Source organism: Diplotaxodon limnothrissa, linkage group LG2 (assembly GCF_057381915.1).
Source record: "Diplotaxodon limnothrissa isolate DT_005_m linkage group LG2, D_limnothrissa_male_GT1.1, whole genome shotgun sequence".
Lineage (NCBI taxonomy): Eukaryota > Metazoa > Chordata > Actinopteri > Cichliformes > Cichlidae > Diplotaxodon > Diplotaxodon limnothrissa.
Genome location: NC_140597.1, coordinates 33,254,450 through 33,267,796, shown reverse-complemented (window position 1 = coordinate 33,267,796; position 13,347 = coordinate 33,254,450). Strand labels below are relative to the sequence as shown.

Sequence of the window (13,347 nt, the reverse complement as noted above, 5' to 3'; positions counted from 1 at the left end):
CAGTTTATAAAGCTGTTTAATGCATCATGAGTTTTATAAACAGAACAGCAACTTTGCAGCTCTCTTTCCTCAAGTGCACAGCAGTGACAAGCGAATTAAGGTAGCATGCTTTGAAGCTAAAACACATAATGATCTTTTTGCTGTCAGGCAACCACAGAGCCATCGCATGTGAAAAGCCTCAATACTTCATGTTTTTACACATGGCAATTCCACCTCCTTAGCCTTTCAGTGCCATAGAGATGGGGAGCACGCAACATCTGTCAAATTAAAAGAGAAAAATATGTGGAACAGAAGCCTCCTATCCTGGTAGATGGTCCTTTCTCCCATACAACGCACCCACAATGATGGCAGCATGTTTAGTTTTTCAAACTTTAAAAAAAAAAAAAAAAAGACTAAGGTCACACAATGACCCAGTCTTCATCACCATAAATAAACCAAACCTGGCTGAGCAGGTGCCAATTATCTTCAGTGATGGTCTTCAATTATTCATTTAATATATCTAGTGGTTTATTTGTTGCTTTAAATCCTAAATAATGTATAATTATATCTCACACACACACACACACACACACACACACCTTTAGAAACATATTGCAATAATACATCATTTGGTCAAGTATTCAAGCAACAGACAAAACATTAAAAAAAAATCAAGGACAAAAAGCCACTAATTGTCACATTTATTGAAATATAGTATTGGATATGTGCATGTAAAATATACATATACTGGACATGTCTCATAGGTTTCTTTACATCATAATTGCACTTTCTATCTCTTTGGCACCTGCACATGAGGATATAACAGTTTCACCACAGTTAAAAACTGAAACTGCATTCAAGGCTAATATGAATTCCCTTTACTATACTATAGATAATATCAAAAGACTTTGTTGCTGAAAAAAAGAAGTTTGTAGGTTAAGACAGTGCAAAGTCTGGAGTAGTTTCTTTAGATTGCTTCCAAGAGCTCAGATTTATTTATTTTAAAGGTGGCTTTGAGCAGTCTAACCTACAAATAAAATGCCCAAGATAATGGTTTGATAAGGTATATTTATAAAAAAAAATTAGTTTGCACCAACAAGGAAACCCTAGCGTTACTATGTAAAAACTTGGCACATCTCGGCATGGTGAAGTGTTGTCATGATTTGTGAAATTTTGACCATAGAAAAATGTAAATCTATTTTATTCCTACGTGCGATACATCTGGAAAACATCTTGTCAACAGCTTCGTTTTTCAGCCAAACAAAGATTCCAAGCACACTGGCAGTGCAGTAAAAGCATACCTGATAAAGTGAAAAAACAAAAAAGGCACAGTTGAGCACTGTCAGTCACTGACCTTCCCAGAGCCTGAACCTCACTATGAGGCAGTGTGGGATCATCTTGACAGAGAAAGGAGCAAAAGGCAGCCGATATTGAAAGAAGAGCTTGCAAAATATAAAGAAACGAGCGATGGGTAAACACTTTTGCACAGTACTGTTTACATGCAAATTTCAATATTATTACTACCTCTTAACACTTGGCACTTCAGAAAAATACTTAGAGTCTGAAACAAACACTATAGGAGACATTCCCTTTAACATCCTTCACATGTCAACATTACCAGGTACAACACATTTAAAAAAAATAAAAATAAAATAAAAAGGAAACCACGCTCCTCCACACTGAACACCTGAAAATTCACATCCTGGACGCAAACAAGCATCCCTTACTGTTGATTATTGTCATGATGTCAGTGCAGTTTGTACCATGTGCACTGAAGCAAGCAGATGGCAAAGTAGTTTTTATACTCTCCACTTCCCTCATCAACCATGTTTTTGACGTACTGTCAAGACATTCCTTAAATAAATAGCTCAAAGCCAAGAACGAGCTTACAATTATTGCTTTTGTTCCCAAATGTCCCTTATGTTCTCACTATAGCCACACTGTTGGTCCTTTACTCATTAGAGGTAAAAACACATAAAACACAACACAGAGAGAGAAGTTGAAGATGTTCACACTGGAGCAATGACACAATATTTAAAAACAAAAAACAAAAGCAGTGTATTTGTTGAAAGCATTTCTCTGCCAAGGCTGGAATTCCCTCCATACAATGTGTGAACAGAGCCCCTGGATCCAAGACTTCATCTGGACCCAAGTTACTTTCATATTTGCTCAGGAAAATAAAAATTATATTTCACCTTGTTTCAATCTGATGTGTACTTGCAAAATTATAATCTCCCCCAATTTCATGGAATCCTTACTTTTATAGTAACTTCATAGAAAACTTTGTAACTTCATTTAGTTTTTATGCAAATCCATGCATACCTTCAGTATCTTGCCAACAATCTAGCAATTGTTTGAAAGAAAAGAAAAGGATGTAATAATAAAAGTGCATTCAAACAAGAATCAAGACATGTCATAGTTTTTGCACATATATTATTAGGGCAGCCAGCATGATTACAGAAACGGACGGTAAAGCAGGATTAGAGAAAAGGACACATTAGCACCATCGGTTTGTTTACATGCTTCAGAGACAGCAGCTCAGAGCCTGCTTAAACTCTGAAATTGCAAAAGGGAGTTAAAAAGCTGCAGAGCAGAATCTTTTCTATGACAGATAGTCATTTTTGCACTGGGCATACACAAAGCTTTGCGAATGCACACTTTACAATCTGAAATTCATTTACAGCCAACTTATGGTACGTAAAAAAAAAAAAAGAAAAGAAAAAAGAACAGCCAGTAAAGTTAGTATCTGAATGCTTTGTTGTTCTTCAGGCTCAGTCTTTCAGTAGATTCAATCTAAAGCAAAACGATGCAAATATTAATAAAACGGGCCGAGCAGCAGTTTTGTTTTAAGTACATTTGAGATGATTTTTATGAATATTCAAAGAACTGTGTTTGACAGATGTGTAAGGTTTGGTTGCTGTTTCAGTGCTGGTCTATAGCTACATTTGCACTGCTGTGGAGGTGTGTGTTAATATAAAGTGAGAATCATGTGAGTGTGAAAAAAAAACAAAACAAAACACACAATTAATTTGAGCAAATCAGTAGCTGGGGAAATTATTAAAATGAACGTCTGCAAAGGAAAAACAGGCAATAGAACCAAAATGCAGACAAGCAGATTATTGGTGCGGTGAAAGTAAAGCCCCATATAATTATATAAGCACAGTCATTGATTAAGAGGAGATCTCACTAATATAAGATGCAAACTTTGGTGATCCTCAAAGAAAAAGACCATTTGTAGTTTTAAGAAAAATCAGCTTCTATCATTATTTCAGTACAGAGCCTAAAGAGCAAACAAATACTTCCTGTCAGGAATGTGGAAATAGCACTTTAACCACATGAAACAAGTTGAAGAGGTAATTCTCACTGGTAGTAAACTTATAAGAATGAGTTACTGTACAGACTTTAAGAAGACTGCGTCATGGCTTTATTCTTGACCCGCTGGGAGGAAACACTTCGACAGTGCAGGTAGACTGAGAGGGGGTGGATGAAGGCCAGCAGGCTGAGCAGTGTCAGACCAATGTTCACCTGGAAAAAAAATGGAGAAAAAAAATGATGAAGATGTGAGGAGAGAAAGGGTGAGATAAGGAGCAAGGATAGATCATAAAAATGTATTTACATATAACGGATCCCCATCCAAGACTTTAACCAGAGCAAAGCAGGGATACTGCAGCAGTGAAAACACCGCAGACAGAGCCATGACCAGACCATACAGCTTCCCAAAGTGGCAGGATGGGAAACTAAACACACAGAGCGAGAAAGTAAGGAGGAAGGAGATCACACAAGAATTATTTAACCAGGACAGGCAGCAATAATGTGGAAATAATTACTTATTACAAGTATACTATATTTACATGCAGTCTAAGAGCATTTGTATACATTTACTTGTCAGCAGCTAACATTAAAGACCCTTTGATGCATTTAAAAATATGAAGCTGTGGTAGAGATGATGTCACTGAACAAACTTATAGACCATCCTGGTCCCCCTCTGTACAGACTGAGCACTTATTACTCATGCAGCAGCTTCCTACAATGCATTATTTGTTCTGCTGACTTCACTTTTGTTGATTAAGTATTTAATATATTTGGTTTTTTTTAATACATTCATTTTTTAAATTTAGATTTATACTACTAACAAGGTATTTAAATGATGCTAAACTGGTACTAATGGGCCCAAAGTCTGCCAAGAAAATCCACCACCAGCCTGAACTGCTGATCCATGCTTTCATGTAGTTTACATCTAATTCTGACTTCAAGAGTTTAGACTCAATGTTTTTCCAGTCTTGTGTTCTTCTATTGTAAACTGCAGCCTCAGCTTCCTGTTCTTAGCTGACAGGAGAGGCCACTGCGTGGTCTTCTGCTGCTGCTGAGATGCTCTTCTGAGTACTTTGGCCGTGGCAAGAGGTTTGAGGTATTTGAATTACTTTTCTCCTCTTATGATCTAGATCTATTTACACACCTGGGGTTACTAATTTTTATTAATTTTCACCCAGAGAACTGCAGCACAATGGATGTTTTCCCTTTCTTTGACCAACCTTTGTAAACCAGAGACGAGATTGCCAAAAAAAAAAAAAAAAAAAAAATCCCAGAAGTTTCCAAAATACAAACTAGCTATTTTGTAAGATTTCGCTTTTAGGCATTACTCTACTTACTAAAATAATTTATTTTAATTTGCTGTGTTTGACTTCATTTTAACTGCTGTAGCAAAAGCATATCCCAAATTTGGATGAATGAAATGCTTCATGTTATAAACACAGCTGTTATATACTGCCATCTAGTGATCTAAAGAGGAAATGCTGAGTAATGCTCTCTAAACATTTTTAAAGACCAGTGTGTAAACCTGCCTGCCTCTATGCACATGTGTATATAGAGGTTGGCTTATTTAAAAAAAAAAAAAAAAAAAAAATTACATGCCTCATCAAAAACAATTCTTTCTGATAAGTTTCTCTTTTGTTATTGTTTTTTCACTGTTTTGATGGATGAGTCATCACTAAGATATGTGTTTTATGTGTTATCTTTTTTAAACCACAGATTTCTTATCTTTTGTGTTTCATTAAATATCAGAAATATTTCGTGGAGTTACAGTTGTGTTGAAAGAGTGCTGTGAAATGTAAACTATTCATTGATTAGCGTGCATGTTTGATACTCACGCCACACTGATGAAGGCCGCGTTGCCGCCATAGAGGAAGGAGCGGTTGAGCACCTGCAGGATGAAGGTGAGGTACTGAAGAGGCAGGTATGGGGTGGAGGCACAAATGGAAAACAACAGGCACTGCAGGGCCGTCAGGAAGAGAGAAAGCACCGTCGCCCGCAGGTCCACCTCCTGCTCGCTCTCCCCTACAAACACAATAATGACTGAAGTGTGCATGTCGCTCTTTATGAATCTGCAGCCAGCCTGAGGGTCTCTCTTCAGATGAGACTGAAGATTAAAGTGGACAAATCTTTATATACTGTATGCAAGTTTCCTTTCTTCTCCCCTATCATTAGCCTGAAATAAAGTAAAACTTAAACAAAACTTCAAACAAGGTATAAAAAGACTAGTTTAAATAGCATGCACAAAAACTAAACCATGACAGCATCTCATGTAAACCCATCACTGAATGAATTCATGAAAATTATTCAATCCACACAGGGATGGGAGGTGTTGTCTTTTATTCTACATCAGTATTAGAGTCATGGTGTTACCTTCAGCTCGTGGTTTGCCCTTGTGTCTGTCCATAATGAGGCCGTTCCAGGGAGCACACAGCACGCCACATAGCTGGGTGATCGCAAAGGCATTGGTGTACTGACTCACTGCAGGGACACAAACAAAATGGATAAAAGGCAGAGTCCACCAAAATATGAGACATGATGGTTCAAAAGGCATCAAAAACATGGAGTTTTAGTTTGTAAATCACTGCACTTACTGTGTAAGATAAGCCAGTTTATTAATGAAGCAGAATTTAGACACTGATGCATTTTCAAAGTACCTAACGCATGTTGATTTAGTAAAATTACATTCAAGTGCTTAGAGCTGAGACTGAGTGATGTGGTGTTTGTGCGATTACCCAGTGAGGACTCTCCAGCTGTGAGCCTCTGCAGCATGGGGTTTAGGGTGCCAATGAACAGGTAATGCCTGAGCTGCATCACTGACAGCCAAAGCAGATGCCACATGAAGAACCTGGACAGCAAACAGTCACGGAAACTCTTCTCTGAGAGAGACGGGAGATCACAGAGATGAGGAAAGAAGGCAAAGAGATAGGTAAAAAAAAAAAAAAAATCACAGTGGATAAGTGCACTGTGTATGATTGGTTCATTCTTTTTCTTTCCAAGTTGGGCACAGACCTTGCTTTGCAGATGCATCCTTGTTGAGCGGCACTTCCTCTACCTTCTGTGCAACTCCGTTTTCCGCCACCTCACCAATACGATTGTCCGATTTACCACAGGTTATCCTGAGGTCAAAGTCACAGCGGGGTTAACGGCACACAGAATGGACCGAGCGAGTTGTTTTACATTTACTTTATGAATTGAGTTTATTGGAATTTTAAATTATGCAGGATGTTTGCATGGAGATGTGGGGGGGGGGGGGGGAGGTAAAAGTTGAGCATTCAAAGCTTTTTCTTATTACAAACCTCATTCAGCCTCATTTCATGCATCTTCACTGCAGTTTTTATTTTAGCAACCACACTGCAAGGTACATTTGGCACTTTCCAAACACATTAGTGCTATTGTAAATGTGAACTGACTGGTCCTTGCATAAAGCTCAAGCAGAAATGCACTACATAACATTTCTGATTCACCCAGTCACACTTTTTCTGCATCCAGGTGCTTTCTATCCAGCATTCCCACTGATTAAAACTGCGCATCCCTCCTCTCCTTATGGTCCTTTGTCATTTTTCTAAAATGACACTTTGTACTTTAAGTGCAGACTCGTCTGAGACGTCTGCCGTGGATTCATACCCGTATGTGTAGTTATCCGGCAGCGGGTATGGAATCAATTTCCGAGGCAGCAAGAAGAAAGTCCTGAGCAGGTGAACGACGCTGCAGGCGGACAGAAACAGGAAGGAGGAGCGAAGAGCGATGCCACGTTCATGCAACAGCTGCAGGAGAAGAAGAGATGTAGTGGTGATCATTGCTACACGAGACAGCATCAATATATCCTGCTGATTCTTTTGTGTGTAAATGTTTCTCACCTTGATGACGAGGAAGAGTGCCGAGGAAGAATCAAAGGCCCCGTTATAAAGAGTGATGATGGTGGAGCGACGTGAGCCAAACAGGTTTCCTACCTTTAGGAAAATTGAATTAAATGTTATTGTGGGGGCTCTTTAAAATTCTTAGTTGATATTGGTCCCCTCTGCATTCATCTTTCTGTTGTCTATTGTAAGTTTCTGGACAAAAAACACACATTGGGCATACCTAAAGTTTTTGCTATCACTGATAGATACAACTGAAGGCGATTACGTCTCTTGTACTGAGAGTTCCTGTGAACAGCGACCAAATGCAAATTCAATATTTGTACCAAGTTTATCTATTTTCCCCACGAAGGGAGGGGAGAATAGATAAACTTGGTTCAGTTTTTCAGTTAGGAGTCAAGTGTGCACAGCTGAAGATTATTTTTAAGTTCTGTGCTATGGTAGATAACAGCTCGAGCCGACGTAATTTTAGTGAAAATCGTGTCAAAGTCAAACCAAATGTGAAAAATGCAGCTGCCTTACAGCAGTGAGCTACAGCATGAACACCGATCCATCTCCTGAACCTTGAGACAGCTTAATGTTTGTCAGTTAGGTTTGGAGCTGAAAGTCTGCACTTCAAATGACACCCAAGTTGTTTGATTTAAAAATCCAGTGTACAGAGGCAAAACTACAAAACCTGTCACTGTCCAAACACTTGGCTGTAGGTCTTGCTCGAGGGGGAATGTAGAATGTGGTTCAAATTCATAAATCATCGTGGCCTCCCCAAGAGGGATTTGTGCAAAAAAAAAAAAAAAAAAAAAAGTGTGGTGAAGATGGTTTCTGTGTTTTGGCTTTGTTGCAGTTTGCTGATAGCCTGAGGAAAGAGTGGAACGTCTTACATTCACAGAACACAGATCACAAAAGGTCACACAGTCGAACCCCTTTCTTCACACAGTGCTTTACTGACAAAGTGGGCCATAGATGAGTCAGTTAGCAAGTTATAATCATGTGTCTTTCCAGCTCTTTCTGGTGATCTACACACAGAGCTCACAAGCAAAAGCGCATTTCAGAAGTCGAGAGGTTTAAAGGTTTAAAATGTGACAGGTCTAAAAAAGGTTTTACTTTCCCAAACAGGAAAATGATCAAACCGACATTCTAGAAAAATATATAAGAGTTTTTTTTACAGAAATAGTCAAATGTATAATAAAATTTATTAAAACTGCCTGATGTCGCAGCAGTAATCTTAAACTGATCCAGTACCTGCATGTTGGTCATCAGAAATAAGATGCCACCCACAGCCAGGAGGGAGAGAGCTGGGAAGAGCAGGATGGCCAGAGCTAAAAAGGAGAAAGAAAAAACAAAAAACATAACAGCTGTAACATTTGTGTTCATGTTGATATTTATTTACTCTGATCTTTATTTGAGAACTCTCACCTGAAGTAGAAAAGGCCACCATCACTGTACCTATGGTGTAAAGAAATCTGCAATTGAAAAGTATCATTTGTTATTTGTGCCACACAATTTGCTAAAACAATTTGATGAATTCTTGATCATTAGTGTCCTAATAACTGTGCAGCACTTTGGCAAACTGGTTGTTTTGAGATGCGTTACATTAACACACCATCACTCACAACCAAGTAAATGTGCTTCTGGTGCCGTTTGGAGAGCTTTAATTTCCTTTTCTTGGCCTAAGCATCCTCATCTGCACTAGGTGCCTCTTCTACAACTACTAGCATTCCTTGGCTATTTATTTTCACCCCACCCTGTATAACTGGAAACATGAATCTGTTCAGTGCCAGTCTGTTATTGTGGATTTAGATATTTGGGGCAGAACCCTGCAGAGGTATGTCTGGTGTTCCATTACATGATTAACTTTGAGGAGGGATGACAGCTTAGTGTTGGATTCTGAGCATCTGGAGGAGAAAAGAAAACATTACTCTGTGATTAACCGTCTTTCCATTTTCTTGCCTTCCCTGCTAAATCTGACATTTGATTGAACTTTAGACGGCATCTCTGGCAGCAGAAGAAAATATTTCCCCTTACTCTACTTTCAAAACAATCTTTGGCTATCGCACATTAATGTGAGTTTTTGTTAGAAATCACGAGGAAACTCAAAGATCAGACAGAGATAGAAAAATAATGCTCATTTCGATTTAGGTCATGGGGTCAAATTCAGATATTAATATTTGTGACACTAGTCGCCTAATTTGGACTGTTTTATTTACGTCCCTAACTTGTGAGAAGCTGAAATACTGTGGTTCCTCAAGCCTCCAAATCTGCTGTCAGATCAGATATCCAAGTATTTCAGGAAAGTCATGCATCCATCATTCTGTGGTAATCCGAGTTATGTGCCTGAAATTCCACATTTGCCGCGCAATAATTCCTGATATCTTCCCTAAAAGAAAATTCTCAAGTAGTTTTCTAGATGATGGAATTTAAAAGTGGACTCTCAAAAACAGATGCTATAAAAACATCTAACCACCAACTTTAACTCTTGAAATTCAACATGACAGTAAGGACCAGAAGTTTTGCAAAAGTCCTATTACAGAGTGGATCCTTCCTCTGGAATTGTCAGGAAAATCTGGGATAACATTTTAGTCAAAATATGCCTGTTTATCTAAAAAACAGACAATCTTTGCAGTTAGGAGGGTTTTTTTTTTGTGGGTTTTTTTAAGTCCATTTTATTTGTGGGCAGGATATATTAGAATTACCTGCAGAATTTCAATAAACCATCACATCTCGAGGAAAAACTAATTAAAAGTTGCACTGTGCAGTTGTTGCTCAAAAGTTATGACATCTTATTGGTGCTCTTTAATAGTTTACCACTTCATTTCTCTTAACATGATTGTTGGGCTTTTAGTGCCACATAAGAGTACATTTTTCATATGAATGTTCTTGATTAGAATTATTCATTGACTATTTAAGGTGCTGGACTTACATTCCGTAGAGCCGAGTCACTGTAGTACCAAACCGATCAAAAAGGAAACCATTCGGCAGCGTCAGAAAGTTGTTCATAAAAGACGCAATGGTAAAAATAAGCGAGAACTGTTCATCCTGTCCGGCGCAATCTGCAGAAACAAAAGTTAGAAAAGACAGAAGGAACAGGTGATTGATTAATTTCCATCCTTCAGCCATTTTCAAGCTTATTGTTGCTCAAAGTTGTGAAGGTAAGAACATCACACTGACCTAAAACGAGTGTTCCATTGACTCCTGTGCCGTTGACACACAGAGAGCTGAAGTAGCCTTCTTCCTTGAGGACAAACACAAGAGAAGCCCAACCAAACACGGCTCCAGCGAAACACAGGCACTCCACCAGACCTGTGGTGAAGGTGAGGCAGCGCTGCACCGATAAACCGCTCCCAGACCCTGGCATGGTCGCACAGGCTCAGCTCACACTCACAAGTACTTCACAAACTTGTACACAGTACACTCACAGCACCTGCTAAAAGAACCAAACCAAAATACTGCATTTTATTCTTATGTTTAAAGAAAAATAAGAATGATGTGACCATATAACAGCAGTCATTTATTTTGTCTAGCAGTCATGGTTTGTTTCCATTTCAGGCCTGTTGCTGCATGCCAAGCTCTTCCTTAACCCACCTTCCCTGTTTCTCCATCCCTTCCAAATTGAAAGGGAAAGACTACAAGAAATCTACTACAAGAAAATGAAAAAACCCAAAACAGAACGCCTTAAATCAAAACCTTTTCAGCTGCGTAAGAGCTGTAACTGAAAACATCTGGACATAAAATGCCCTGCTCAAGTTTAGGTCACACCTCCAGAGACACATATTGCATGAATTCATAGGTTACACAAAAAGAAGTTATTCTTACTAAGATTAACCTCGTGTTGCCACAAAGAGGAAGTATTCCACATAAAACGCTCTGCTGTTCAGTTACAATGATTTCCAGTTCATTACCGTCTTGTACTCACAGTTCAGCCTCCAAGCGTCTCTACAAATGCTCTTAAACCACAAGCTTGAGCCTCTCGCGCTTGCTTTATATAGAACAGTTCTTCCTTCCTCTTCCTCATCAGTTCCCTCCCTCCGGTTTTTTCTCCTCTCTGCTCTATAGGAGAGAAAATATTCTTCGCGGTGCTAGTGGCTAAAGAAAACAAACACTTGCACACGTATAGCCGGCCAGATAGCAGAGCCACATACACTGTGGGAGAAAGGACAGATGTGGATGCTGGGAGGCTAAGACAGTTTAGCCAAAAGATCATGTGACTCAGACAGGGGAGGGGGAAAAAAAAAAAAAAAAAAAACGTGAGTGCCGTGTGGAACCCTCTTTGTCACAGCTGGTGCACGTGGAAAAAAAAAAAAAAAAAAAAAAAAAAGGATGTGTGATAGGTTTTCTCTCCTTGACAGGCTGTAAAAAAGATGCTGCAGTAACTCATGACTCTCCACGGTGCTCCAGGCTGATGAGAAAATGCATAATTAGCCCCTCACTAAAATTAAAAGGAGAGGGTTAGAATAAGGCTTCTACATAAGGGATTAACTTTGCATGCAACTCCCCCCACAAAAAACGTCATCCAACAAGAATGCAAAGTCAAGTGGTGACACTGAGGGGGAAGAGAAAAAAAAAAAAAAAAAAAGCACAGATAGTCAGAACAGAAAGATTTCACTACTCTAATAACTTGTTACAATGGAGTGAAATGAGTCAAGAGTAAAGTGCCTGCAGTGTTTGATTCTGTCTTACTCATTAAACGAAGAGTCAAAGAAAGCTGCACACCACACTGAAAGATTCCAGGCCAAAAGCCTCTGCTATGTTCGTAGATGGCCCTCAGTTTGAATTCAGGGTACAGACACCTCTACTTTTAAGATTAGGCTTAAAAAGTTCCTTTTCCCACTCACCAGAGTGAGTGGGAAAAGGAACTTTCCCACTCACTCAGAGATGAATTCCCAGTCATTCATCTCTGGCTCTCTTCCACAGCCTGTCTTTTATCCAGTCTTCCTCCCTTACACCCAACTGGTCGCGGCAGATGACTTCCCCTCCACTAGCCTGATTCTGCTGGAGGTTTCTTCCTGTTAAGAGGGAGTTTTTCCTTCCTACTGTCGCCAAGTGCATCCTCGTTGGGTCATCCGATTATTGAGGTTTTCTCTGTAGTTTTGTAGAAACTACTGTTCTTCTATATAAATAAAATAGAAGTTGATACTAGTGACAGATGGAAGGCTATTGGCAGACTTAAAAACCCATCTTCAGCTTGTCTAGTTTCTAAAGATTGCACACCACGTTGAAATATTCCAGGGTTTTGGCTAATAGCACTTTGGAAACATCCTGTTAGGTCAAAATACTATTTTTTTCTATCAACCTGTTCTCTTTGGCACTTTTTATAGATTATAAAGATAGAAACTGAAATACATTGTGTTACTAACAGCCAGTTCCAAAAACAAAGTGCTTAAAGCTACAATTTAAAGCTGGTTCATGCCAAGTTGTCCGTTATGTGTAAGCAACACTGCTTCATCCCTTGAGAAACCATAAATATTACAAACTTGCTTATTTAGTATCCCTTGCTCGGATTTGATTTTCCCCTTTTAGGAAGACAACATGGGAAAAACCTGTAAAACTTGCCTGACCCACTCACTCACCTGAATAAGACGTGCCCAGTCCTGTAAAGCAGCGTTCCCCAATCCCTGGACCACGTGAAACGTTCGGTACCGGGCCGCGAGAGTTGAGGCTCGAGTGTGAAATGTATGGTTTTCAGGGTTTTTGTCGGTTTTCAGCGTTATTTTGTTATCGTTTTTTTGTCATTAACTCTGTTTTCCTGGGTCTTTTCACGTGTGTTATGAATAAATCTTTTTTTCGGTACCGGTACTAGTTTTATTTTGTTGTATTTATCCGCGACACTTTAAAGGCCAGTCCGTGAAAATATTGTCGGGCATAAACGGTTCCGTGGCGCAAAAAAGGTTGGGGACCGCTGCTGTAAAGGACTATTCAAAGATTCTGACCAAGTTCAGGTTTGTTGGAGTTCTTTCTGTCTCACATAATTCTGTTCATTACATCCAAATATTCCACAGTGCTCGATTCCTCAGTGTGAACTCTGGCACAACGCATATGCGAGTGGACCACATTGCACGGTCAAAAAGTAAGTGTCACGCTCCTTTCAAATCAGAAGTGCTTTCGTCCAACAGTGTGCCATTTTGCAGATATTCCGGCTTACTGCAAAAGGCAGTCATAAAACACCAGAAAACACACATTACACATCCCAGTTTTTGTACAGTAT

General features: G+C 39.2%; 1 protein-coding gene across 1 annotated transcript; it reads right to left on the bottom strand.

The window, feature by feature from the left end:
• Nucleotides 1-3,265: 3,265 nt before the first annotated feature.
• slc43a3b (solute carrier family 43 member 3b) lies at nt 3,266-10,539 on the bottom strand. Its single transcript, XM_085371582.1, has 12 exons — nt 10,314-10,539; nt 10,066-10,195; nt 8,562-8,608; nt 8,388-8,464; nt 7,149-7,241; nt 6,916-7,055; nt 6,301-6,407; nt 6,024-6,167; nt 5,662-5,769; nt 5,127-5,313; nt 3,596-3,716; nt 3,266-3,504 (listed from the first exon to the last, which is right to left on the bottom strand). Exons 1-12 carry the CDS (start codon nt 10,498-10,500, stop codon nt 3,382-3,384), a joined length of 1,464 nt encoding a protein of 487 aa, XP_085227708.1. The 5' UTR covers nt 10,501-10,539; the 3' UTR covers nt 3,266-3,381.
• Between the last annotated feature and the right edge of the window lie 2,808 nt (nt 10,540-13,347).